Source organism: Molossus molossus, unplaced genomic scaffold, assembly GCF_014108415.1.
Source record: "Molossus molossus isolate mMolMol1 unplaced genomic scaffold, mMolMol1.p scaffold_m16_p_12, whole genome shotgun sequence".
In the NCBI taxonomy this organism is placed as follows: Eukaryota; Metazoa; Chordata; class Mammalia; order Chiroptera; family Molossidae; genus Molossus; species Molossus molossus.
The window spans coordinates 71408168-71434812 of record NW_023425347.1 but is presented as its reverse complement, the minus strand read 5'-3'; the positions used below and the strand labels follow the sequence as shown (position 1 = coordinate 71434812).

Sequence of the window (26645 nt, the reverse complement as noted above, 5' to 3'; positions counted from 1 at the left end):
CAGGGCCTGGTGGAACCAGAGTAAAAGGCTTTGTCCCTAGGGGCCAGGTGTGGCCTCCATTTCGTCAGTACCTGCCAGAAGTTGAATCTCTCACTGGGGTCCAGAGGTCGGTTTGTTTTCAACTATAAAACGTTTCTTACATAGTCTATATCTTATATGGGAAATATTAAATGTAACTCCCTCAGGAAATAGAACATAACACTTTTGAAGACTTATGTCCTTCTCTGATCACATATTCCCTTCACCCACTCCCAATTTTAGGATTATTAACCCCTTGTTTTTCTGCATTATTTCACTACATATGTAATGTATCCCTAAATAAATGATTTGAGTAGGAATTTCGAACAGAACAAATCTTCCCCTGTGCTTCTCTTCCCCCTAGAGAGCAGCCACAGCAGGGGGTAGGGGCTAAGTCAGGACTGACCCAAACCACCTGCTCCAGAACTGACCAGAGACCTGGCATGAGGGTATGGGGTGTTAGCCACTGGCAGTGGCTTCTTGCAGCTGCCTTTTCCCTCTCTCCTAGGGGTCGAGGGAGGGCAGATTACTCTGGACAGAACAACCCCCCTTTATCTGCCCAGGGCTGGCTGGGAGCTCAGCCAGTAGAAGTCGGGACCAAACAGAACATGACCACTTTCTGGGACCCTCTTCAGAGGTGAAGAGGAAGGGGGCTAGGGAGAAGATGGAAGGTCTCCAAAACAACTATAAAAATAAGCACTTTATTGAACAACAGGATTCTCAAGAGGAGGGAGCTTCCAGAGGTGTCACTGGGCCACACTGTTGAGTTTAGATACATCAGTGGGGGAGTGGGGTCGAAAGAAACTATCCAGGACTTGCTGGCCTGGGCTGGGCTTTTTCCTGCTGGATGGAGTAGACACCTGGGATCTTTTGTGACTCTGTTCAGAAGCCAAAGAAGGCACTAAGGGAGCAGCAAAGAATATTCTCCTTTCACCTCTACCCCTCCTCCACTGATCTAGCTCAGACTCTAGCCTGAATGTAGTAAAGCTTCCAACCTATCTCCAGGATCTATCTCTTCCATCAACTCTCTAAAAGGCAGTCCAAGGTAATCTTTCTCAAATATAAATCTGACTCCTCTCTCCACCTAGAATGCTTCAGTGGCCTGGTGTTCACGGCTCTGCTACCTCCAGCTAAACCAACACTGTGTCAGAGTTCCTCACACAGTACAGACTGCATTGTGCCCACCATTACTTATACTACTCTTGAGCCTGGAGGAACATCCTTATTGCTGATTCCCTTCCCAATCCTGGAGAAAATTATTCATTTCTAGGACCCAGATCACCAGACACTTTTTTCAAGCAGCCTTTCCTTGATCCTTTCCTCCCAGACAGAACTAAGAACTCTCCACCTCATATCTCATAAAACCTAGTACAAACATTTCACACACCTGACACTCCTGTCTCCATTATTTGCTCTTGTCCCTTCTCCACCTGGACCCCAGAGCATAAGGTCTGAGGTCTGCCCTGGCCAGTGTGCTCAGTATACAGAGCATTGGCCTGCACACCAATGGGTCGCAGGTTCAATTCCCAGTCAAGGACACATACCTGGGTTGCAGGTTCGATCACCAGCCTCTGTCAAGTTGCATTTGGAAGGCAACCAATCATTGTGTCTCTCACATCAGTGTTTCCCTTTTTCCCCCTCCCTCCCTCCCTCCCTCTCTCTAGAAATCAATGGAAAAATACCCTCGGGTGAGGATTAACAAAAAAAAAGAACTATTCCTGCCAGGCAAGTGTGGCTCAGTGGATTGAGCATCATCCCATGGACTGAGAGGTCCTGGTTCAATTCCAGGTCAGGGCATGTGCCTGGGCTGCAGGCTCGATCCCAAGTGGAGTACGTGCAGGAGGCAGCCTCTCACATCGATGTTTCTTTCTCTCTCTAAAAAAAAATCAATAAAAACATATTAAAAACAAAAGACTATTCCTCTCCCCTTAGGGAAACTTGGAGCAGACAATGTTCACCCAAGTGTTACTTAACCAATGTGTCACATAACTCACTGAAAACCTGTGGATTCAGGCCTAGGGAGAGGGATGGCTGGGTGAGGGCCAAGGACTCACCTTGTAGGTCCCCGGCTGTTGGCCCTCATACACACGGAACACCTAGCCAAGAAGAGAGGGGGAGAGTGAAGGGCTGGCATCTTCTCCCAAAAAGCCAGAACCCTGTGTTCTGTCCTCAACTTCATGCCCTAGCACTTCTGTTTAATATGTGCCTTTTGCTGTTTTTTTCTATATACATAGTAATAGGTTCACGCAGAACACGTAGAAACACAAAAAAGACAACAAAGATAGTGCCTTTTTCATGGCGGTGGAGACAGCTGCAGTGTGAAACTCTTCCCGGGTCAGCCAACGAGCGCCAGGTGGTGTGACTGTCACAGGGACCTGCCCTTCCAGGGCTAGACCATATACTTGATAGGTCAGCTTGATGTGAGAGAAGGTGTGGACCACCTAGGGAAGGACCAAGGGGCTGAAACAGGCTTGTGGATGTGGCTGAAAAAGCCATCATTCCTGGCCCCTCACTGCTCATTCACCTGCCCAAAGTGCTGCAGGCGGGTGGCTGGGAGGGGCCCAGCCCAATTCTGCAGTTCCTGTAGCAGGGCCTTGCGCTGGTGCTCCCCTGAGGGATCCACAGTCACAGACGGGAACTCCCACAGTCCTGCCAGCAGACCTGAGACAGAGGTCAGTAGGTGTGAGTTAAGCCTTATCTGTTGACTCCTCCATTTCTCTCCTATCGCTCATGCTACTGCCCTCCACTCCCAGGATCCAGGTACCTGACTTGGGCCTCTGCACCAGCAGAATTCGGGCACCCCCAAGGGCCTTGGGCTGCTCCAGAACACAGGTGGCAGAGCACTCCTCCCTGGGGGGCCTACGGCTGGCCTTTCTGGGAAAGTTGGCCACTCCCAGAGTCTGGTCCCAGGGCTGTGTAGGAGGTGCACACAGCCGGCACTGTCCAGTGTTGAGAGCTGGGAACAGAGGTCCCCAAGCCCCACTCAGGCCAGGTGGGCTTAGGTGCCAAGCCCAGACAGCAGGCCTTGGCCCAGCTCTGCAGAATCTTACTCAGGTTGTAGGATGAACTGGAATGAGGCTTCCACAGGCAGCTCCTTGACAGTACAGGGAAGGGCTGGGGCTAGGACGGGAACTCACCACACTCCTCCACGTCAGGACTGCCTGGTAGGCTCTGTGAGGCTACAAGCTGCTCCCACTCTACCTGAGAGACAGAGGGAAGGATGTCATGGGGCAGGGGTCACTCCCTAGGACCCAAATGCCCCTTCCACAGATGGCTCACCCTCTGGCGTGCCCGGCACAGGCTCTGCACGGGGCATTGGCTGCAGAGCGGGTGCTGCGGGGTACACACTGTGGCCCCCAGCTCCATGGCTGCTTGGTTAAAGTCTCCTGGCCGGGCTGGGTCTACCAGCTGCTGGGCTAGGCTCCTATCAGAAGGGAACATTTCTGTGAGCCAAAGACCCTTTGGAGGCACACTTCCCAATATCCCGCATTACCCCCATATCCTACCAGAGCTGCTGGGAGACAAGGGTGCTGCTGGGATCAGCACCAATGCCTCGGACACGGCACAGCACCCGTATTACATTCCCATCCACCACACCGGTCACCTGATACAGAGGAGTCCATGAGTCAGCCTGGTCTGGGACAAAGTGGGCATGAACAAAATGGGGGTGGGCTACGGGCTCACCTGGCCAAAGGCAATGGAAGCAATGGCTCCAGCTGTGTACCGCCCCACGCCAGGTAGGAGCCGCTGCAAGGTCTCTGCGGTACCTGGCACATGGCCCCCTAGCTCCTCCACTACCTGAATGGAGTGGGAAAGGTTCGAAGTTAGGAGACACCTGAGGCCCTGCGGATCCCACCCTCCCTAACACCCCTTTACCTTCCGAGCTCCCTCCTGCAGCCGCCGGCCTCGAGAGTAGTACCCCAGGCCAGCCCAGAGCTGGTTCACTTCCTGTGGGTGAGGTCAGAGGTCAGAGAAATCAGCAGACAGCCCTCTGTTGTCCCCATTTCCCCCTCCCCTAGGGTGGGTCTCACCTCCAGGGAAGCACTGGCCAGATCCTGCAGTGTTGGCCACTTCTACAGCCCGAAGGTAGGCAAAATTAGATGAGGTCAAGGGTAAGGGAAGTAGAAGAAGCCTTCTTTACCCCCACCCCAAAACACAGGCGCTCAGCTGGGGTCTAGCCCATGACCCTCCCCTTCCTCCCCTGAAGTCACCTGCATCCATCTGGTATAATAGTCGATCACCGTGGCAACCTGGGTCTGCTGCAGCATGACCTCTGAGACCCACACTGGGGGAGAGGGGTTGGCATGAGGGTACAGCTGACCTGCCCTGCTCCTAGCCCCTGGTCCCCAGCCCCAGACCTGAAGGCGTACAGGCAAAGCAGCTCTGCTCTCAGGAGATGTACTCACCAGCATATGCCCGCCTGTCCAGGTCCACCTCACCCTCTGCCTGCCAATGCAATACCAGATGAGGAGTTAGTGTGGAGGGTGCTGGCGCTAGCCTCCCACCCCTGTCCCTGTCCCTCGCCAGCCTACCCGCCTTCTCCAGGGTAGGTCCCTCTTCTCTCTGTCGTACCAGCTCAGCAGGCTCTCCCGGAACACTGTGACCTCAGCTGTATCTCTGAATAGATGGTACGGGGAGACAGAGGCCTGCAATACCACCTCCTCCTGCTGCCTGGTCAGGCCTGCTGAGGCCTCAGGAAACTCCAGAGTTGTCCCTGCATAGGGTGTGCACCAGGGACCTGGGACACTGCAGCCTGGTTGCAGTCTGCTTCCACTTAGGGCTTCCCGCATCCCCAACCCCTTGCTTAAGCCTTGGACCTGGAGTCAGACCAGAATTCTCTAGCTGTGTGTAGCCTTAGCCAAGTTTCTAGCTTTAATTTTCCCAGAGTGGTACTGCTGGTTCATTTGTCTCTGGGTCATAATAAAAATCCAACAGTTTCAATCAAGTATAACATATATCTGCACAGAGCTTTCCCATTTACAAAATATTTTCAGGCTGAAAACCTCTTTTTTTTTTTAAATCCTCACCTGAGAACATTTTTGCATTTATCTTCAGATAGAGCGGGAGGGGGAAAGAGAGAGAGAGAAACATCGATGTGAGAGAGACACATTGAGTGGTTGCCACCCACACGACCCCAACCGGGGCCAGGGACAAACTGCAACCGAGATACGTGCCCTTAGCGGGACCCTCTGGTCCGGGGCCGATGCTCTAACCACTGAGCCAAACCAGCCAGGGCCTGATAACCTCTTTTGATCCCGTGAAAGCCACACGAGGAAGAAAACGCACAGACTATAGCTCCATGTCACTGGTAAGAAAGCAGCCACTAAGAGTAATTATCCCAGTCATACTGTAAAGTCAGAATTAGATCCTTAATTAGTCCCTTAATGCCTTTATATATACCATGCTCCCTTCCTAGCCTAAATCTGTCCCCTTTCATAGCCAATAAAACCAGCCTCTGAGTTTTTTTACCAGGTCCAAGCTCCTCACCATCAGGGAGAAAAGGCTTGGTCTGGCTGTTGCTAAGGCCATGTTTCTCCCTTCTCTCCTGGCTGGATGCCTGCTTCCTGCGACGACTTCCCACAGCTGCTCGTAGCTTCTTCATGATGGCCTAGAATACAAAGACCCAGCCAAAGTAGTCAGTCAAAATTAGGCTGAATATTGGGGCCCTAGAGGGAGTGGAGCCACCTCCCTCCCTATACCATTCATATAGCATGTCTAGCTTTTCTCAAGAATCCTCCAGATCCTCATGAGCTTGCTCTTGACTACTGAGGCTGACCAATAGGGCTGGGCTTCTCCAAATGGCCTCAGAGGGACCAGCATTAGGATAGTCCTGGAGACATACACAAAATAAGAGGCCAGGGCTGGGCTGGATCAAGGACCAAAGCCTCCTGTGTGGAAGCAGTTGTGTATCCCTAAAGCTTATCGTGACTATGTGTGTGAACAGAGGTTCTTGAGATGTGTCTAGAAGCATGGGGATGGGTAGGAAGTTTATTTGTTTAGAGATATAGCACATTAACAATGAAATGGTCTTTAACAGTCATCTAGTCCAAACCTTCATTCTATAGAAGAAACCAAGGATCAGAGAGGTGAAAAGATTTGCCAGAGAGCAGATGTCAAGTCAGGGGGTGGGGAGGAGAGACAAGCTATTTTTACTCCTAATCTTTTCCTGATCTAGAAAATCATAGCTAGCTGGCCATTAGAAACAAGAAAGTGCATTTGGCTGATCTTCACTGCTCCCTTACTGTTCTTGTAGCTGCCTTTTTTCTAATACCTACACGTAGCTAACAGTTAGTGAGTACTTACTATATGCCAGACCCTAAGTGCTTTACCAGATTGCTCAGTCTCCTGATGATTCCATGAGGTATGTTCTAGTATTACATCCATGTTAGTTACGAGGAAACTGAGGCTTATAGATTAAGCAACTTGCTCATTCAAACCCAAAAGGTTTGCTTCTAGAATGTACACTCTTGCACTCTGCTCTACTGCAGTCCCTGCTGAACCTCTGGGTCAAACTCTCTCCTCAAAGTTTTGACTTTATCACCTCATTTCATCGAAAGAACTTGCTTCCTTCTTGAGAAAAAAAAAAAAAAGAATAAATGTACAAACGTACCTCCATCTGCCCACTCCTTCTATGAAAGAATGATCCTTCTTCCTCAATTGTCTGAGCTCAGGCCTGCTCCTTCAATCCCCTCAAGACCCACTCTTCTTCCCTTCACAGCCAAACTTCCTTCACCAAACTCACTTACTTCCATAATTCATCCTACAATCCATTCTAAATAGAGTAAAGCAATCTTTTAAGACACGATCGTGTCACTTTCTTACTTAAAACCTTCAATAGCTTCCCATTAATTCACTGAACAAATATTTATGGAATGTCTACTATGTGCCAAGCAGTTTAGGTACTAGAATACTTCATTAAATAAAACATCAGCCCTGGCCAGTTTGGCTCAGCGGTTAGAGCGTCAGCCTGCGGTCCAGGTTTGGTTCCTGTTAAGGGTACATATCTCGGGTGCAGTCTGTCCCCGGTCCTGGTTGGGTCGTGCAGGAGGCGGCCACTCATTGTGTCCCTTTCACGTCGATGCTTCTCTCTCTCTCTCTTCCTCTCTCTCCCTCCCACTCTATCTGAACAAAAAATGGAGGAATGTCCTTGGGTGAGGATTAAAAAAAAGGAAAAAAAGAAAAAGAAAACATCAAAGGTTCCCGCCCTCCCAGGGTTTATATTCTAATGGGGCAGACAGTAAGTAATATACATAACTAAAGTATATGGGATATTAGGTGATAAATACTAGCATAATGAGAAAAGTAGAGCAGGTGAAAGGAATAAGAAATTGGGATGGGGTGGAAGTGGAATGTTGCAATTTTAAAGAACATGGCCATGGTGGGCCTTATTAAAGTGACCAATGACTTAAAGCAGTTGAAGAAGTTAGCCATGTGGATATCTGTGTAAAGGGCACACTAAGAAGGAGCTAGTGCAAAGGCCCTAAGGAGGGTACCTGCTGTGTTTGTAGAACAATAAGGAAACCAGTGTGGTTAAAACAGAATGAGGAGGGAATGGGGAGTAGGAAATAAGGTCAGAGAGCTAAAGAAGATGGGGGACACAGAATCACATAGTACCTCATAGGCCACTGGAGGACTTTGGCTGTCACACCCATTGTTCTTAGAAGCCAATCCTCTTAACATAAGACTTATAGGCTCCAAGGCCCCATCTGCCTCATCCCCTAGATCATTATGCTCCAGCCATGTGCGCCTGAAATAGATGCTTCAATCCACCAGGTGTCTGTACACCTTGAGGCCCCACCCAATCAATTTCCTCTGCTTGGCAGCTTTTCTCCTATGCTTTACCTAACATCTACTCATTCTTCAGGTCTTGACTTAAATGTTCAAATCAGGTCCACCCCCACCCAGTCTTAGTCTCTTGTATACTTCTCCATTGTTGCTCTTACACCAATTGCAATTTCACATTTATTTGTGATTCTCTGATCAGTGTACCTTCCCCAACTTTACTGTAAAGCTCCATGAAAGCAAGTATTGGGTCTCTTGTTTACTGTTGTAACCCCTGAGCTGAGCACAGTGCCAGGTAAATAGTACACAGTAAACACTTAATGGGATGAGAGTTTTCCTTTTTTTTTGAATAGGAGAAATCCAAACAATTCTGAATAATGATGAAAAGGGAGAGAGTAAGGTTGAAAATGAATTAGAAACAATGACTAACCAAGGAGAAAGGGGAGAGTCCTTGGTAGGTGGAAAGGATGGAAACTGGAGGTCTTGGGAAAGGGCTGGTCTCTCTGGTAGGGACACCTCCCTTACCGTAGCAGGAGTCATGTCCAATCACCCTCTTGATCACCTGTACCAACAAGTTGCTTACAATATGTCTCTTTCTCATCGTCCCTACTGGTGGAGCCTTAATTCAAGTCCTTATTACCACCTGCCTGTTTTATATTAAAAGCTTCCCTGCTGTAGGTCTCTCTAACCCCTCTGCAGTCTCGTGGAACGCGGTGAGCTCCATCCTCCCAGGGAACTTGACCTTTCCCAGAACATACATCTTTCCCCCACATTCCCGTCTTTGCCTAACTCCTACGGTTGCTTTAAGCTTAGCTCCGGCAGCGCCACCTCCTCTAGGGACACCCACCCCTACCCCGGAGCAGGGTCCCTGAAGACAGCATAAAGCTCAAGCCCACGTTCCCACCCCGCGGTACACAAAGAATTACCTCCCACGCTGTCCGCCGTCCCGCTTCAGGGGGCGTGGCTCCGGCCAATCGGGCGGCGAGCTGCACCGCGATAGCCAATAGGCTCCCAGAACGCTCGGAACCCACTCCTCCGCTCCAGGCCCGGGAGGTCTGAACGGAACTCCGACCCTTCAGCGACTTCCGGAGGCGAGGGCCTGCCCCAACCCGCGAACGCAGAAGTCGCGCCAGGAGACAAAGCGGAAGTCCCCCATACCAACAGTCTGTTCAGGCGAGGGACGCTCGGTGTCATGGCAGCCGACAGTGACGATGGCGCAGCCTCAGCTCCAGCGATCTCTGACGGTGAGTGGTTTTTCAGGGACCGCCTTAAAAGCCGTGCGTCCCAGTGGACCGGAAGGCCTCAGGCTCACAGTTCTAGAAACCGATCTCAAGTTTCAGGGGACTAGCTTCTTCCTTCTGAACCAGCTATGTGGAGACTACACGTCCCAGTGTGCACCACGGCTCGGGCTGCTAAAACCTGGAGTGTTAGGATAGTTGGGGGCATGTCGGGACATGTAGTCTGAAACTCATTGCTCTGTTATGTGGGACCGGTTGGGAGTTGTGGTCCAAAGGAAGTTGGGCGTATTGGGAGCCTAGGTGCGGGGCGTTATTTATCTCTGGGGCATCGCTATGCTCTGGGGCATACAGGCTACTGGCACTTGTGGCTGCTAGGGAACCATGAGAATAATAGTATGGAGCCGGATAGGATATTAGAGCTGAACTTCTTCAGCCGTAACAAATAGTTCCTGCAGGACATGGGAAAAAGGAACCTCACAGATCACCTGGTTCAAACTTCCTCTTATACAGATACTGATGCCGAGGGAGAAGTGATTTTCCCAAGGTCTCACATAGCAACTGGAAGACCCAGAATTCTCTCCCAAATTTAGGGCACCGTTTACTCCAAGACCTGTGTGTAGAGCATGCCGATACAATGCTTGATATTTCTTGCCATAACGGAAAACGCCCCCAAGCCACGGCCTAGCTTGATCTCTCTCCCCCCATCCTCCTCACTCCCAGGTGGTGTCAGCAAAAGCACAAAACCTGTGGAGGAGCTGGTAGTCCAGGTTCCAGTGGTGGATGTGCAAAGTGACAACTTTAAGGAGATGTGGCCATCCCTTCTGCTGGCCATAAAGACAGCTAACTTTGTGGCTGTGGACACGGTGAGGGTTGGGAAACCGGGAGGGCAGGTGGTTGTGAAAAGGCTGGTGTTGGGGACCTAACTCATCTCTCCCTTTACCCACCCATAGGAACTGAGTGGGCTTGGGGATAGAAAGAGTTTGCTGAACCAGTGAGTATAAGCCATGATCTCTTTAGTTCTGGCTTTGGCTGGGGGAAGTGGGGGCAGACCTTAACACTGGAGTGGAGATCACAGTCTTGGGTGGTTTGGGTCCTTTATGAGGCTAACTCCCAGCCACAGCCACCCCCAAACCCAACCCCAAGGTGCATCGAGGAACGTTATAAGGCCGTGTGTCATGCTGCCAGGACCCGTTCTATCCTCTCCCTGGGCCTTGCCTGCTTCAAGCAGCAGCCAGACAAGGTATGGGCTGATTTCACCCCCTTTCCAGGTTCCTGGCTAGGGGGAGGAGGAGTGTTGAAATCTGGGAAATATCATGTGTGAGGTTTTGATGAAGCAGACCCTCTTTCTCTCCCAGGGTGAACACTTATACCTGACCCAGGTGTTCAATCTGACCCTGCTCTGCATGGAAGAGTATGTCATAGAACCAAAGTCTGTGCAGTTCCTGGTACAGCATGGCTTCAACTTCAACAGACAGTATGCCCAGGGTATCCCATACCATAAAGGCAACGACAAGGTAGGCCTCCAGCCTTGAGACTGCCCCTTCTTTGACTTTATTTTCTTCCTACCCTAGGCTGGATGTGAGGGGAGGATCTGCTTCTCAGGGAGAATGGGGAATCACTAGTGACAGGGCTGAGGAAACAAGAGTAATACATGGGTGAATAGCATTGGGTTAGGCAGGGAGGGAGAGTTTTCCAGGTTGGGGAGCTTGGGATAAATATAATATAAAAGAGGCTCCCTAGGGGACTCTGTCCATCCTGATGACTCCTTTCTTTCCACCCAGGGTGATGAGAGCCAGAGCCAGTCGGTGAGAACACTCTTCTTGGAGCTAATCCGGGCCCGCCGGCCCCTGATACTGCACAATGGTCTCATAGACTTGGTGTTTCTGTACCAGAATTTCTATGCACACCTGCCTGAGAACTTGGGAACCTTCACTGCTGACCTATGTGAAATGTTCCCAGCTGGCATTTATGACACCAAATATGCTGCTGAGTTTCATGCCCGCTTTGTGGCCTCCTACCTAGAATATGCCTTCCGGAAATGGTGAGGGACTGGTTGAAGGAAAGGGGTGGTATAAACATGACTATTTCGTTCATTTAAGATACTGAGTGCCTGCCATGTGCCAGGCACTGTTTTAGGTGATGAGGACTCAGCAGTGAACAAAACAGTGGAGTGGAGTTTATATGCTAGTGGACCAATACCCTCTTATGATTTTACAGTGAGCGGGAAAACGGCAAGCAGCGGGCAGCTGGAAGCCCACACCTTATCTTGGAGTTCTGCAACTATCCCTCTAGCATGAGAGCCCACGTAGACTACCGCTGCTGTATGCCCCCTGCAACCCACCGTCCTCATTCCACCAGCGTCTGTGATAACTTCTCGGTGAGAGTACCCACCTATTTCCTGGGGGAGGGGAGGTTCTGATACCTGGAACTCTTCTTTAAGCCTCTTTCCTACCTCTAGGCCTATGGCTGGTGCCCCCTGGGATCACAGTGTCCTCAATCCCATGATATTGACCTTATCATTGACACTGATGAAGCTGCAATGAAGGACAAGCGGCGAAGGCGACGACGTAAGGAAAAACGACGGAGGGCTTTGTTGGCCCAGCCTGGGAAACAGACCTCTGGGGAAGCTGAGGATGGTCCTCCCACTAAGCAGGTCTGTGGGGATAGCCTCAAGGCTGAGGAAATTGAGCAGGAGGTGGCTGAGGATGAGACTAGCAACCAGCCTGGCTCTGAGCAGGGTCACAAAAATGACTTGGAGATGGGACTTAAAGCAATAAAGCCTGAAACAGCTGACACAGCTTCCTTAGAAGCACCAGGGAGTCAAGCCAGTACTAACCCAGTGCCTGCAGATGGATTGCATCGGGCTGGTTTTGATGCCTTTATGACAGGTTACATAATGGCCTATATGGGAGTGAGCCAAGGACCCCAGCCCTGTAGCTCTGAACCCTGGCTACCTGAATGCCACAACAAGGTATACCTGAGTGGCAAAGCTGTACCCCTCACGGTGGTCAAGAGCCAGTTCTCCCGTTCCTCCAAAGCCCACAACCAGAAGATGAAGCTGGCTTGGGGCAGCAGCTGACCTAACTTGTTTCACCTAGCACCCAGAACCCAAGAAGAGAAGCTGAGGGTGGAACAAAAGGGTCTGGGTCCCTCTAGCCTGTGAATGTCCTACTCTAAACTACTACAGAGTTGGGATGGGGAGGTTCCCGATAGAGATACTGCTGCATTGCTCCTGGACTTTCTTTACCCCAGAGGCCGAAGAACAAGTAAGTACAAGTAAGAAGGCTGATCAGCACCTGTAATAACCAACTTTATTTTTAAATCTGAGAATGTCTTGGGAAAGTTTTACCAAAAAAATCAGCAGAAACAAGTTATGAAAATAAAATGTTTGACCAGCTTCATCTTTGGTTATTTCTTATAGCGGTTCTATAAAGATAGACTGTTCCCATAGCTCCAGCCATAGCAGGAACGGAAGAAAAATCAGTCCATGTATAAACCGTTTAACCAATTGGGTGTATCACACGTTGACAAATACATAGAGCAGGCCCTAGGGCCTACAAAACCAGCCCCACTCCCAACCACAAGGTTGAAAGCTTTATAGGGCAGAACATTAAGACTCCTTCATAAATATGAAAATAGGTTAATCAACTGGAAAAGATCTTTGAATAGGTTAGCTAAGAGCCATGACCACCACGCTGCCTTGCCCTCCCCTTGCATAGAAATGTAGTGACGTGGTCTGACTGTGCAGTAAGTGCAAATAGCAATTATTCAAGTGTCTTAGACAAACTGGCAAGAAGCACCCCAGTCTTCAGGTCTGAGAAATAGTCATGCTCTTTATGGCCTGGTCAGCTCCAGGTTCCATCCAGTAGCTTATATGCCCCAGGAAAGGGTGAGAGACAGACCTGGGGTAATAACTGCCTGCCAGCTCAAACTAGAACTAGAAGTCCTCTGATCCTGTCTGCAGAAGTGGGGGTGGGGTGGGGGTGGGGGCTGGTGGGAGCCAGAGCTCCTTGCAGGATTTCAGACGCTTGGTATGAGCTGTTGGCCCTAACGAGGAAGGCTTCTCATTGCTGTCTCCCTTCTCACAGCTATGGGACATTGGGAATCCCAAAGTTGAGCCTGGCTTGGCCTAGCCTGTCTGTGGGCCCTAGGGAAGAGTCAAGGCTGTGCACCAAGGGGGCCCTGTGGCTTCAGCTGAAGGTCCATCCCCAAGGTAAAGTAGGGATTAACCCCTTTCACCCATCCTGCTCTCCCTGGGTTTTCAGGCCTATGCCTAAGACAGAGAAGGGGACTGGAGCCAAAACTCTTGGCCTTTCTTCTTCCACCTCCATCTCCTCAGAGGCACCTGCAAGGCGTGGACTGATCTCCTGAGGCCTGGGCCCAAAACCATTTTCTTCCTGGGAACTGGAGCAGTCCATGGCTTCATGGGCTGGAGCAGCTGGTAAGGCAGATGCTCGGAATGGTGGGATCTCTCTTACTTTGTACTTGTGACTACTGAGACGTGGTGGGGGCCCGTCAGACAGTGATTCTTCTCGGCCTACAAATGGACAGACCTCTTGATGCAAGAATTCTGGTGAACCAGGCAAGGAACGCCACCGCCGAGCAGGTGGAGCCAGGGGTTCCTGCCAATCAGCCACAGGCAAAGTTCCAGGCCCTGGTGCATCCAGGTCAAATACCAGGGAGATAACAGACTTGCTGGGCAGATCAAAGAACTTGATCTTGCCACCCTTGAGGTCCTGGCGAGCACTGAAAGGGTTGATTTTGGGGGTGCTGGCAGCACCACCTCGTGGCTGGTAGTAGGGGTCCAAGACATTCACTGTACGTGGGGGTTTACGGGAGAAGATGTCTGACTGGCTTCGAGACAGCCAGATAGTACGTCTTGGGCGTGGGGATTTGGGAGGTATCTTCTCATCTAGTGAGCTCAGTCGCTTCACCCTAGGTCCTTTCTCCAGGAGTCCTGAAAAAGAGTACATCAAGTCAGGGTTACTTTACTAGTCATAACAAATAGAAGCACTACACAAAGTATTTTTATTTGGGAAAACAAAGTAGGTACTGTTGTCCCCATTTCACCAGTGAGAAAACAGACTTGAAGGGAGGTGATATACCAAGTCACAACTCTTGGAGATCAGTACTTTTTCCATTGTCCCCCTGCCCCTCCACCTTTCTTTTGGATCCTGCAATCACAGCCCTAGAGGGGGAAACCCCACAACCCTAATCTCTTACCCTTCGCTGTGGGCTGCAGCTTCCTGTCCCTCTCCAGCTCTTCCTCCTGTAGGCGGCTCAGAATTTCCTCTAGGCTCTTCCCAATCTCCACAAAGGATGGGCGCAGTTTGGGGTCCATCTGTAGTCATCCACAGCAGCCATTAGCCCTGCCCGCCTACCTTCCACCCCAAGGATAGCATTTTAGTCTGTTTCTAGTATCTTTTAAGACTTAGATGTGCAGCTAAGAGACCTTTTCTGAAGGCTGCAGACCATGAGGATGATTCCCAGAGCTAAGGTCAGCGAAGATGCTATTGTCTAATACCCTCCCCTATCTCAGCACCCTTTTTGTGTCTTATCTCCTTGTTTGGCACAGAACCCACCAAAAGAGCATGTTCACATTGGTTTGTTCTATTCTTTCTTGAGTGCTGCTGCTAATGTGTTTCTCAAAGCTACCTAGACATAGCCCAGCTACTACTTGGTCATAACAGGTAGGTCCAGTCCCAGAGCTGCATAAAATGAAAGCTAAAAAGAGTCTTTCCCATCAACCTTAGGACCAGCTGGATCCACACCCACTCTAACTAAAACTTGACCAGAGCTCCACCAGCATCCAAAGCAAGGGGTAGTGGGTCTACCCTGCCGGCTGAAGATCAGATATTACAAAGCAATTTTTCTTTCCTTGGTCCAGGGCTCTTAAGAGTCTGGCAGGCCCCAGAGGAGGGGACATGGGCACTGTAATTCATCAGTGAAAATGAGGCCCCTTGTGAGGGTGATTATCAGCCTCTCCCTGCAGTTCTAACCAGGTGAATCCAGCTCCCCCTGACCAAAGCTGGGGGCGAGGGGAGACACTCACATTACAGCAGTTGAAGGTAAGCTGCAAAAAGGCTGGGGGACAGTCTCCCACCATGTGCTGGAAAGCGTCATAATCCAGCCCGAAGTTCTGTGAATGGATATAGTGGGGAGGGAACAGGGAACATGGATAGACAGGTCATTAATCCCTCCATCCATCCTGGCCTGCTCAGAAGGAGAGGCTGGGAATGTCCCCTGAGAAGTAGCCACAAAGACTAAGTTCCAGCAACTCTACTCCAAGAACAAGACAGTTCCACAGCCTTAAAAGCGGCCCCACCCCAGTTCACTGATCCCCATGCCTGAAGCTCACCTCTGTGCGGGGAAGATAGTCTGGATCAGCCTGGATGCGGGCGATGATCTCACAGAGGATGATACCATAAGAGAACACGTCCGCCTGGTAGGTAGTAAGACCTCAGTTTCCCTCTCAGGGGAGGGAAAGTTGAGGTTTCTGCCCCTCATGTCCACCCGCCCAGACCTGGGCCCTACTGCCCATATTTCATTCAATTCATTCACTGGGTAGCTGCCAGGTACCAGCCCCGCTCTTGGTTGTAGATCCTCACCCTGAACATAAAGGGTGATCCAGGACACTGCTAAGAGAGGATTCTAAGGAGAACTGAACCTTGGGGTCCCCAGTCTCACCTTCTCATTATAGGGCTCATCTCGGAGAACTTCAGGTGCCATCCAGAAGGGTGAGCCAACCACAGCCAACTTCTCACTCCCCATGCTGTGAGGGGAGGTTATATGGAAAATGAACTTACCACTGGCTGGTACAATGAGACATCTTAATATTGGTAATTCTTATCCCTCAAGGATGGGCACAGACTAGGACTGACCAAATTTAGGGAGATGAGGTTGAGCTGTGACCAAGTCCTGGCCTCTGGGGAGGAAGCTGGAGTTTTCCTTTTGCCTTTGTCCCATCTGTAACCCCAGCACCCATTAGGGCTACCCACCTGACATCAGGGATCTTCTCAGCCAGGCCAAAGTCAGCTACCACTGCAGAGTAACCATTTTCATCCCTCTTTATCAGGCAGTTCTATGGTTCCCAAAGAAGATAGTGCAGCTCAGAAGTGGGCACAAGGCAGCCATAAATTTACCATCCCTTCCTGTCACCTTGCTCCTTGAAGCCATACTCAGGCTGATCCCAGTGGTTGGACTTGGGGGCTCTGACAGCCACGTGATGAGTTAGGCCTGGATCTTGGGTGGCTGCCCTAGGTTTTATATCATGTTCTAAACACAAATATTTATCTTTGCTTTCTATGTGCTGGGCATGGTTCTAAGTGCAGAGATACCGCAATGAACAGAAACCCTTGTCTTCTTGGAGCTAACAATCTAGTGGAGGAAGACAGACTATCAGGCCCCTGGCCTCCTCCTTCTTTTCCTCAAAATGTAGAGACCAAAGGTCAGGCCTGACCTTGGCAAGAAATGTAAGCACAGAACAAGTAGCCAAGTCTATGCTAACTTTCGCTGCCCAGAGAATCACAAAGTCTATGATCTGCTCAGCTGGTACGGCTCAGTAGACTGAGCATCGTCCCATGGACTGAGAGGTCTGGGTGCGATTCCTGGTCAGGGCACATGAGGCAGCTGGTCAATGTTTCTATCTCTCTCTCCAATCCTCTCTCTCCAAAAAATCAATAAAAACATTTTTTAAAAAGTCTATGATCTGGCTCTAACCAAACTGGCCAACTCCCTACCCCTCTGCCCCTGGTGCCCTATGCACACGTCTCCATCCAAACCTGTCACAGACGTCCTCGTGAAGCTTACCAGGCCCTTCAAGCCTTTGCCTTTGCTTATACTGTTCCCTCCCATTTGGAATGCTCTCCCAATTCTCCTTTGCACCTCAGAAAATTTTATGGGTTTTAAGGCAAGCTACCTTTCCAGCCCTGTCCTCTCCAGCTCTCACCTTTATTTCTCTCTCATCTCAAGTCCTTTAACTCCTCCTCTATGCCACTTCCTCTTACAGTCTAGCAGGCTATCAGCTCCTCAGAAACAAGTTTTGGTTCTTCACAGTACTCAACTCATAAGAGAGGCTCAGGTCATGCTCAAATGCTACTGTCTCCAGAGAAAGGATGAACCCAAACAGCTTGTAAATAAATACAAAACAGCAATGAACTCTCCCAAAATAGCTGCATTCAAAATAGCCACACCACTCTGGCTCAGGAGGTACCTTGCTCTACCCCACTTGAGGCAGCAGAGAGTAGGGATTCTTGGCTCACAGGGACATTTCTGGGGCCAGCAAGGCCCTATCTGACCCAAACCAGCCTCCCTCCTCCTCACCAGCCTTGGCATCCAGTTGCCAAGGCACTGCCAAGTCACCTCCTGCTTACTCCACATCAGGTACAAATCAGTCCCTTACTCTGGCCTGGATGCAATCACACTATTCTCTTTTTCCCTAACTAAAATAAGCTTGTGATTTCATCACATCCTCTCCTACACTGGATCCCAGGTAGACATGCATCGTCTCTGGCTTTTAAGCATGACCATCCTTGTGCCTGTACTGGTGTTAGTCCTCCCATCAGTCCTGCTGGCTCAGCATCCCCAGCTCCTTCCTTGACTTTGAATGTCTTTGGGGCCCTAAGCCAGCTTGACTAATAGATGGCCAAAGCCCAGTCTTAGGGAACTGGCCTATGAATCAGTGGCAGCTCAGGTCTGTCACCTATTTTTCTCCCCTCCTCCTCCTGTTTCACTAACAACTCGGGCTCCTGTCTAAAGTCCTATTTACTATTTACTTTATAGCCCTCAGAAACAACCTTGTTAAATTCAGCTTGGAAGCAGCAAGTGAGGAACAGAGTATGGCCACAGTGCACTCCCTTGTAAAGCTGTTCAGTTTCTGCTCCATCTTCACATACATGGAGACCTGTTCATTCACTGCACCCATTCAGGAATGAGTGACTTTACCGTCTTCTCCGAGTAGCTGACAAATGGCTAAAGCAGGGGTGATCAGAGCCTTATAACATGGGGCAAGGTGGCATCTGCCTCCAATCTGCAGTGTAACCAGAGTCCCTCTTAAAGCTTCTCTATAGCCAATAACAAGGCATTAGAACCGAAGACAAAGATGGGATACTGAAAACCAAAAGAGTCCAACTTTAGGAGTCTGAATCTGAGGTAATAAGGAAAATGAGAAACCAAGACCAGAATTAGTCCCTGTTGGTTTTTCCAACAAACTCCTGAGACTGCCCTTCACAGGGTCCAGGCTAGAGAGGTTTATTTGGCAACACCTGCTGTTTTTACTTCTTTATCTCCCATTCATCCTTTTCTTTTTCCTTCTAAATTCACGACAGGTAATGTGCTAAAGTCTTAACAAGGTTTGTGGGAGGCACATCTCACACAAGAGCATGAACACCCAATGAATCTCCCATTCATTCTTTTTTTTTTTTTTCATTGATTTTAGAGAGAGAGGAAGGGAAATGGAGAGAAATAGAGACATCAATGAGAAAGAACATCGATTGGCCGCCTCCTGCATACCCCTCACTGCGGATCGATCCCACAATCTAGACATATGCCCTGACCTGGAATCGAACTGGCGACCTCTGGGTGCATTCATTGGTCAATACTCAACCACTGAGCCACACCCGGTTGGGCTCCCATTCATTCTTCACTGGCTTCTGCTGGAAGTATTATTATCATGGTGGATCCCAGTAAATTTCATGGCATTAAGTTTAATAGACAGAAATAGCGCTTACATACTTGATCTTTCTGCTGTTAACATTGCTGATTACCTCTGTCAGTGTTTTTAGGTATCATTCAGGAATTGTATTAGTACGAGGAATGCAGAGAATAATCAGTTGGGGTCCTGGAGCTAACAGATTAGCTATTAGAGGCTATCTATCCCTCTCCCACTCTATCTGAAAATAAATGGGGAAAAAATATCCTCCGGTGAGATTTAAAAAAAAAGAAAAAAAGAAACATTGATGAGAGAGAAACATCGATCAGCTGCCTCCTGCACACCCACTACTGGGGGTAGAGTCCAAAACCTGAGTGTGTGTCCTGACCCAGAATCAAACCAGCGAGCTTTTGGTACATGGGACAATGCTTAACCAACTGAGCCACACCAGCTGGGCTGGCTTCTTTTTTTCAAATATGGTTTTATTGATTTTAGGGAGAGAGGGAGAGAGAGAGAGAAACATTGATGTGAAAGAGAACATCAATTGGTTGCCTCCTGCATGCACCTTGACTGGGTCAAGCCCACAATCTGGGCATGTGCCCTGAACAGGAATTGAACCAGTGACCTTTCAGTGCACAGGATGACACTCTGCCAACTGAGCCAAAATGACCAGGGCTCTCCTGGTTTCTATGACAACTACAATTCTGGATTTCCTTCTCTATCTTTGGCTACTCTGCAGACTCCATTGCAGGCTCTTCATCACATGAGGATGATGCTCTCAGGGTTCTATCTTAGGCCTACAGCTCTTGTGCTCTTTTGTGGAGGCTAGTCCACATTTCTTTTCTAATTACCACTTTTGTGCTGATGACTCCAAAATGTATATCCTCAGCCCTGACCTTGATCCTCAAACTGTAGATTTAGACAGGCCATCTATTTCTGGCCATCTCCTGGGTTACTCATATTGAACTCCATACATGCAAACCTAAATTCAACATTTTCTCCCAAGAACTAAAAATCGAGCTATATTTTTTATGTCAGCTGGTACCACCATTTTCCATCCAGTTTGCTAAGCTAGAACCCTAGGATTTATCCTAGATTTTTACTTTCACTCCAACTAATTTTTGCTTCTAAATGTTTTTCAAATCAGTCCCTCCCTTTTCATCCTTACTACTATTGCCCCAGTTCAGGTCTTCTTCATTCCTCCCCTGAATATTGCAATACTCTTCTAACTGGTCTCTGTGGCTTGGTCCAGTCTTGATCTCCATAATCTATCTTCCTCATTCCTGCCAGCACGATCTTCATATCTAATGCAAATCTAACTGTGTTACTTCCCTATTTAAAAGCCAGCAATAGCCCTGGCCGGTTTGGCTCAGCGGTTAGAGCGTTGGCCCGCGGACCGGAGAGTCCCGGGTTCGGTTCCCGCTAAGGGCATGTACCTCGGTTGCAGTTTGTCCCCGGCCCTGGTTGGGGTCGTGTGGGTGGCAGCCACTCGATGTGTCTCTCACATCGATGTTTCTCTCTCTCTCTTCCTCTTTCTCCCTCCCTCTCTATCTGAATAAATGCAAAAATGTCCTCAGGTGAGGATAAAAAAAAAAAATAAAAAAAAAAATAAAAGCCAGCAATAGCCCAGCTGGTGTAGCTCAGTGGACTGAGTGTCATCCCATAGACGGAGAGGTCCCAGTTCAATTTCTGGTCAGGGCACATGCCTGGGTTGCGGGCTCCATCCCTGGTGGGGGGGTGTCTAGGAGGCAGTTAATTGATGTGTCTCTCTCACATCAACGTTTCTATCTCTCTAAAAAAATAAATAAAAACATATTTAAAAAATAAAATAATAAAAGCCAGTAATAACATATTGTATGATTCCCCTCATATGAAATGTCCAGAATAAGTAAATCCATAGAAACTAAAAATAGACTAGTGGTTGCCAAGGGCTGAGGGGAGAAGGGAATAGGATAAAGGGTTTTCTTTTAGGAGTAATGACAAGTTCTGGAATTAGATAGTGGTAATGACTGAATAAACTAAAAACCACTGAAATGTATACTTTTTTTTTTTGGTTAATCCTCACCTGAGGATATTTTTCCATTGATTTTAGATAGAGTGGAAGGGAGGAAGGTAGAGAAGAGAGAGAGAGAGAAACATTGATGAGAGAGAGACACATTATTTGGTTGACTGTAAACTACAAACTATAAACTTTAGGAAAGCAAGGCTATCTTAAGAGGAAAGAGGTCTAGAAAATATTTCCTAGCCCTTTGGCTAAGGGAAAGATTGCCTACTTCTGTCTGTGTGGTACCCTAGAAATTATAAAACATTTTTCACAAACACAATCCCAATGCTTCTTTAAAACAATACTTTCAGGTGGGCATATCTGAAATTTTTACATTTAAGATGAGAAAAGTGAAGCTTTCAACTATAAGTAATTTGTAAAAACCCAGGTCTCCTGATTCTAAAAGGTTCTACCTGATGATTTTGGACTCTCCAGAGGAACAGGCTGAAAAGCTTTCCACGGAGACAGCAAGGCCATTGCAGAAACAATGCATTTTTAAGATAGCAGCAGTACTGGGGCCCACAGAGATGGCAGCACTGTTTTGTGTAGGCAATACAATAAGACCCCTTCGTTTGGGATGCTACCTCCAATGTGGGTTAATCCAAGGGCATCTAGTGTAATGATTGCATTTCTCACTCAACTTGAACATGGCCCCAGACAGACTACAAAATATAAAGCTCAGTCCACTGGGAGGTTCTGAAGAATTACAAAATTAGACTTATCAGCTATCTCTGACAGACTTTCCACTGTTAAAAACAGTACTGCAGTTACCACTGACGTGTGAATCCTGCAAAGGCAATGTTACTTTCAGGAGGCACTCTGATAGGGAACTAGGGATCTTCTTTGCCTCTACTACAGGTTCAAGATCATTTGGAAAAAAAGGCACCTGCTTCTCTGTCCTGGTTTATCCACCTGGAACATGTTCTCAATACTACTTTAAATCCCTCCTATGAGCTCTGGTCTGAATAGTCCAGACTGATGATTCCTGTGAGGTCAAGGATAGAATCTATTTTACAGACTGGGAACTCCAAGGCCCCATAGAGTATTGAAGTCATTCGGAGGGATGTGACAAAACTGGGTCTGGGAGGCCCTGGCCAGGTAACTCAGTTGGTTAGAGTATTGTCCAGATACACCAAGGTTGTGGGTTTGATCTCCAGTCAGGACACATACAAGAAACAACCAATGGATGTATAAATTAGTGGAACAATAAATCAATCTCCTCTCTCTCTCCCTCAATTAAAAAAACAAAAACAAACAAACAAAAAAACTGGGTCTGGGACTCAATGTTAACTCTGGAACAGATGTTTTGGCCTCTGTACTATCAAGAGCATTTTCTGAAAAGGGGCCAGGAAGTCCCTACTCTGACAGGGTCTATGCTAGGTGTGAGACACAACACAATAAAACAAATAATATGAAGTTAACCTTCTATTGTACTTAAGGAAATCAAACTCACACCCAAGGTTGGCAATGAGGAGATAATCTGGAAACCTCAAAGCCCTACTCTATCCCTTTAGCCTTATTTCTCCATTGAGGCTTCTCATTATTATGGTCACTGTCACCACAATAGAGGTCTTCTGGGTGGGGCTGCTCTGGCCTAGGTGTGGACATACAACCTTCTTCCTAATCCCAGCAACACAGTTACAAAGAGGCTGAAACAGTCAGACAAAAGGTCAGAGATGAAGCCCTGGCCGGGTAGCTCAGTTGGTTAGAGTGTTGTCCAGTCCAGATACATCAAGGTTGCAGGCCCAAACTCCGGTCAGGGCACATGCAGCAAGCAACCAGTGAATGCATAAATAAGTGGAATAACAAATGGACATTTCTCTATCTCTAAAATCAATAAAAAATAAATAAAAAAGAGATAATGAAAGGGCAATGAACACAGAGTCTCTCCTACTGGATGATCTGGCTTGTAAAATTCCCCTGGTTTTCTTCAACCTGAGATTACCTAAAATGCACTTCCTAGCCTGTCTCCAGTTTGCAGTTATTATTATTATTTTTTAATCCTCACCGGAGAATATTTTTCCATTGATTTTTAGAGAGAGTGGAAGGGAGGGGAGTAAGGGGGGGCAGAGAGAAATATTGATGTGAGAGAGACTCACTGATTGGTTGCCTCCCACATGTGCCCTGACCAGGCCAGGGATTGAACCTGCAACCCAGGTACACACCCTTGACTAGGAATCAAACCCAAGACTTTTGGTGCATGGGCCAATGCTCTAACCACTGAGCCATGCCAGCCAGGGCCAACTCATGTCTTCTTGACCAATTCTTTGTTTTTCCTTCCAAATATTGTATGCCACACCTGAGAAGAAGAATTTTTAATACCACAGCTAAGAACTTGAACATTCATCTGAAGCTACCTATATGCTTGTTACATGCAGTTGTGCTCTAGGGGTTTAGTCATCCTCTGTGATAAGTTTTGTGGAAAATATTCATCATGACAAACTTCAGTCATATTCAACTACAGGCTCTGTTGCATCTCAAAAAGCCTGGCTGGGCCTGCATGATCTGCATGGCTAGTGGCATGTATGCAACTTCTTCTGTCCGTGGCTGGGTGGGGGAAAAAACCCTCCCTAGATGACATTAAATCGGCTCTTGGACAGAAGTCATTTTAGATGACTTATATACCCCACACCAATGATCAGACAGTATTGTTTATATAAGCCTTGTCCCAGTGGTATCCTGGGCCACTTGGCCCTGAGGTGCCTTCCTGTAGCATGGCCAACTTCCTCTAAAAGCAACTGTTTTCTAACCTGGTCACACAGCAACTTGGACAGCAAGAGAATACTACAGAGACCAGCTGACACAAAAGAAGAACTGGCAGAATGGCAGAAACTCAATCACACAGATAGAAAAATGGGTCATTACATTATGGCTCTCAAAACCTGAACTCAAGTGACTAAAAATCTCTCAACTCCTCCTCTCAGTTAAGAGCTACTTCCTGGAGGCCATGAGAGAGAACAGTAAGACACAGGCTCCCACATTGTCTTGACTGCCATCATCCTATTGGGCAAGAACCTCTTAACCCTCCTTATGCCATCTGCTCCTGCATAAAGTGTGATGGTTTTCAAGATATATGTGTTGCCTGGCTCAACACTGAAAGGTACCTGCTGTAAGCCGAGATGGATTTTCTAAGGACTAGCTATACAAAGGGTTAAGCTGTATCCTCTGTGATTCAATGTTAAATCTGTAAGAGAGCTCCATCATTAATGACTGGTTTCTTAACACAGCTTTCTTGGTAATGGAGGAAGGACAGTGTCTCCAAGAGTGGTATAAGAAAAGCTTTCGTACCTTAGATGTGAGGTCCCGATGGAAAATGCCTTTGAAGTGAAGGTAGCTGAGGCCCACTGCTATATCATAGGCCAGTTTCACCCTCACAGTCCAGGGCAAATGCAGGTTACTGTCTAGCAACTGTTCCAGGTTTCCAGAGTTGATATACTGCAAAACAGAAGGAAAACCCAGCTAGCATTTGTCAGAAATATTAGGCTCGTGGTTAAACCATTAGAAAGTAAACACTTAGCCCTGGCCGGTTTGGCTCAGCGGTTGGAGCATCGGCCTACAGTCTGGAGAGACCCGGGTTTGGTTCCTGCTAAAGGAACAGGGAACATACCTCAGGTGCAATTTGTCCCCCGCCCTGGTTGGGTCGTGTGGGTGGCAACCACTCGATGTGTCCCTTTCATGTCAGTGTTTCTCTCTCTCTCTCTCTCTCTCTCTCTCTCCCCCCCATTCTATCTGAACAAAATATCAAAAAATGTCCTCGGGTTAGGATAAAAAAAAAAGTTAAAAAAAAAAAAGAAAGTAAACACTTAGAAGACAGAGACTGTATGTTTTGTTTGTTGTTGTCGTTTAAGTGACTGAGCGCTTATTCTGCATCTGGACACTACAGTAGGTGCTACATACAAAGATATCTTCCTTTAAGGAGGTCACAATCTATTAAGGGATATGGGAAAATAATATCATTTGGTAAGTGCTAAAATATAGCTTTGTCCATGTACCACAGCACTATGCAGTGTAGAGAATAAAGTTACTAACTCAATCTGAACATGTCAGAGGAAATGTCACAAAGGAAATAGGAAGTCAAAAGAATAACATGGAGGAGCAGAAAAGAAGTCCACACAGAGGGAGTAGCATATGCAAAGATATAGGTTAAGTGCATGGTGCATACAGAAAACTAATGTACTCAATATGGCCAGGAGAGGCAGAGGAGGTTGATATGCTTTGCTAAGATACATAGGCTTTACCTTGTCTATAGGGAACAAAAGAAAAGCTTTTTAAGCAGAAGAGTAACATTTCATATTTGCTTTTTAAAGAAAAGGTTATTTTAGCAATGGTATGATAGATGGATCAGAGTGGAGAATATGGAGAAGGGAAATAGAATATTATTGCAATAATCCTGGTGAAAGAAGGGTGTTTGAGTTAAGGCAATTATGGAGGCAATGGAACAGAGCAAAATTCAAGATGTACTTAGAGCCCTGGCCAGTGTGGCTCAGTTGGTTGAGTGTCCTCCCATGCACCGAAAGGTTACTGATCCGATTCCCAGTCAGTACACATGCCGGACTTGCAGGTTTGATCACTGGTAGGGGGCGTGCAGGAGGCAGCTGCTGATTGATGGCTCCTGTTCACATCAATGTTTCTCCCTCTCCTTTCCTCTCTCTCTAAAAAAATCAATACAAACATTTATTTTTATTTATTTTTATTTTTTTTGGTGCATACCTCTTGCAGGAACCGAACCCAGGACTCTCTGGTCTGCAGACTGATGCTCCAACCACTGAGCCAAACCGGCCAGGGCACAAGTATTTTTTTAAACTTGATGCCTGCCTGGATATGGGGGATGAGGGCAATGAAAAGCTATAAATTGATCCCAAGCTACTGGTCTCTGGATGTCATTATTAAATATCCAGAATACAGGGAGAGAAGCAGGTTTTCAGAATAAGAAGCAATGTTAAAAGATAGGAGTTCTTGCCCTGGCCAGTTTTGCTCAGTGGTTAGAGCATCAGCCCACGGATCGGAGAGTCCTGGGTTTGGTTACCGCTAAGGGCACATACCTCGGTTGCAGTTTGTCCCTGGCCCCAGTTGGGGTCATGTGGGTGGCGACCACTTGATGTGTCTATCTCACATCGATGTTTCTCTCTCTTCCTCCCTCTCTCCCTTCCACTCAATCTCAAGATAAATGAAAAAAAAAAAAATAGTTCAGCTAGGACATACTGAGTTTAAAGGCTTGTGGGACAACCAAGGTTGAGATGTCCTATAAAGAGTTGTTTAAAGTTCAGGAACAAAGTCTGGACTAGAGACTAACATTTATGAGGCAATAACACTGAGCTAAAGTAGTCACTGAGGCCAAGGAATGTATGAAATTGCCCAGGGGTTAAAATGTTAACAGAGGTTAACATTTAAAGGGGCAGGCAGGAAAAGAAGAACCAAGCAAGAATGTCATCACAGAAGTCAAAGAGAATATTCCAAAGAAGGAAATACCAAAAGTATCAAATACTATAGATCAAGTAAGATGAGCATTAAAAATGTCCACCGAATTTGTAACTAGGAAGTCACTGGCAACCATAGCCAGAACACTTGCACTAAAGTGGTTAAAACCAGAGTAAGACCGAAGTGAGCCCTGGCTGGTTTTGCTCAGCGGTTAGAGCGTCGGCCCACGGACCAGAGAGTCCAGGTTCGGTTCCTGCTAAAGGCACGTACCTCGGTTGCAGTCTGTCCCTGGTCCTGGTTGGGACTGTGTGGGTGGCAACCAGTCGATGTGTCTCTCTCAACATCGATCTTTCTCTCTCTCTCTCTCTCTCTCTCTTCCTCCCTCTCTCCCTCCCGGTCTATTGGAAAAAATGTCCTTGGGTGAGGATAAAAAAAAAAAGACCAAAGTGAATTGAAGAGTGAGTAGGAGATAAAGTTATGAAGAAACTACATAAGA

The 26645-nt window shown here is 47.8% G+C and overlaps 3 protein-coding genes and 1 pseudogene across 6 annotated transcripts in view; 1 reads left to right on the top strand and 3 right to left on the bottom strand.

The window, feature by feature from the left end:
• Positions 1 to 700: 700 nt before the first annotated feature.
• MUTYH (mutY DNA glycosylase) lies at positions 701 to 25645 on the bottom strand. 3 transcript variants are annotated; one of them, XM_036255285.1, is made up of 18 exons: positions 25635 to 25645; positions 17565 to 17568; positions 6629 to 6790; positions 5506 to 5626; positions 4551 to 4732; positions 4425 to 4464; positions 4230 to 4303; positions 4050 to 4091; positions 3895 to 3966; positions 3703 to 3816; positions 3525 to 3622; positions 3298 to 3442; positions 3156 to 3219; positions 2783 to 2974; positions 2543 to 2679; positions 2307 to 2459; positions 2073 to 2114; positions 701 to 896 (listed from the first exon to the last, which is right to left on the bottom strand). In XM_036255285.1, the coding sequence occupies exons 3-18, from the start codon at positions 6632 to 6634 to the stop codon at positions 765 to 767; spliced, it is 1614 nt and encodes a 537-aa protein (XP_036111178.1). In that variant the 5' UTR covers positions 6635 to 6790; positions 17565 to 17568; positions 25635 to 25645; the 3' UTR covers positions 701 to 764. The 3 variants fall into 3 exon arrangements, with proteins under 3 accessions (XP_036111178.1, XP_036111177.1, XP_036111179.1); XM_036255284.1 differs by lacking the exons at positions 6629 to 6790; positions 17565 to 17568; positions 25635 to 25645 and adding an exon at positions 8727 to 8878; XM_036255286.1 differs by lacking the exons at positions 5506 to 5626; positions 6629 to 6790; positions 17565 to 17568; positions 25635 to 25645 and adding an exon at positions 5046 to 5062.
• TOE1 (target of EGR1, exonuclease) lies at positions 8817 to 12420 on the top strand. Its single transcript, XM_036255289.1, has 8 exons — positions 8817 to 9044; positions 9759 to 9901; positions 9989 to 10029; positions 10182 to 10278; positions 10394 to 10552; positions 10820 to 11079; positions 11256 to 11415; positions 11497 to 12420. The coding sequence occupies exons 1-8, from the start codon at positions 8993 to 8995 to the stop codon at positions 12115 to 12117; spliced, it is 1533 nt and encodes a 510-aa protein (XP_036111182.1). The 5' UTR covers positions 8817 to 8992; the 3' UTR covers positions 12118 to 12420.
• Positions 12332 to 26645, bottom strand: part of TESK2 (testis associated actin remodelling kinase 2) — a 139896-nt gene continuing 125582 nt past the window's right edge. For both annotated transcript variants that reach the window (XM_036255287.1, XM_036255288.1), the window contains 7 exons: positions 24020 to 24166; positions 16037 to 16119; positions 15726 to 15810; positions 15397 to 15480; positions 15091 to 15177; positions 14262 to 14379; positions 12332 to 13995 (listed from right to left, as the gene is read on the bottom strand). In XM_036255287.1, coding sequence (XP_036111180.1) covers positions 13274 to 13995; positions 14262 to 14379; positions 15091 to 15177; positions 15397 to 15480; positions 15726 to 15810; positions 16037 to 16119; positions 24020 to 24166 — 1326 coding nt within the window. In that variant the 3' untranslated portion in view covers positions 12332 to 13273. The remainder of the gene's footprint in view (positions 13996 to 14261; positions 14380 to 15090; positions 15178 to 15396; positions 15481 to 15725; positions 15811 to 16036; positions 16120 to 24019; positions 24167 to 26645) is intronic.
• On the bottom strand, positions 18354 to 18469 carry LOC118627433 (annotated as a pseudogene).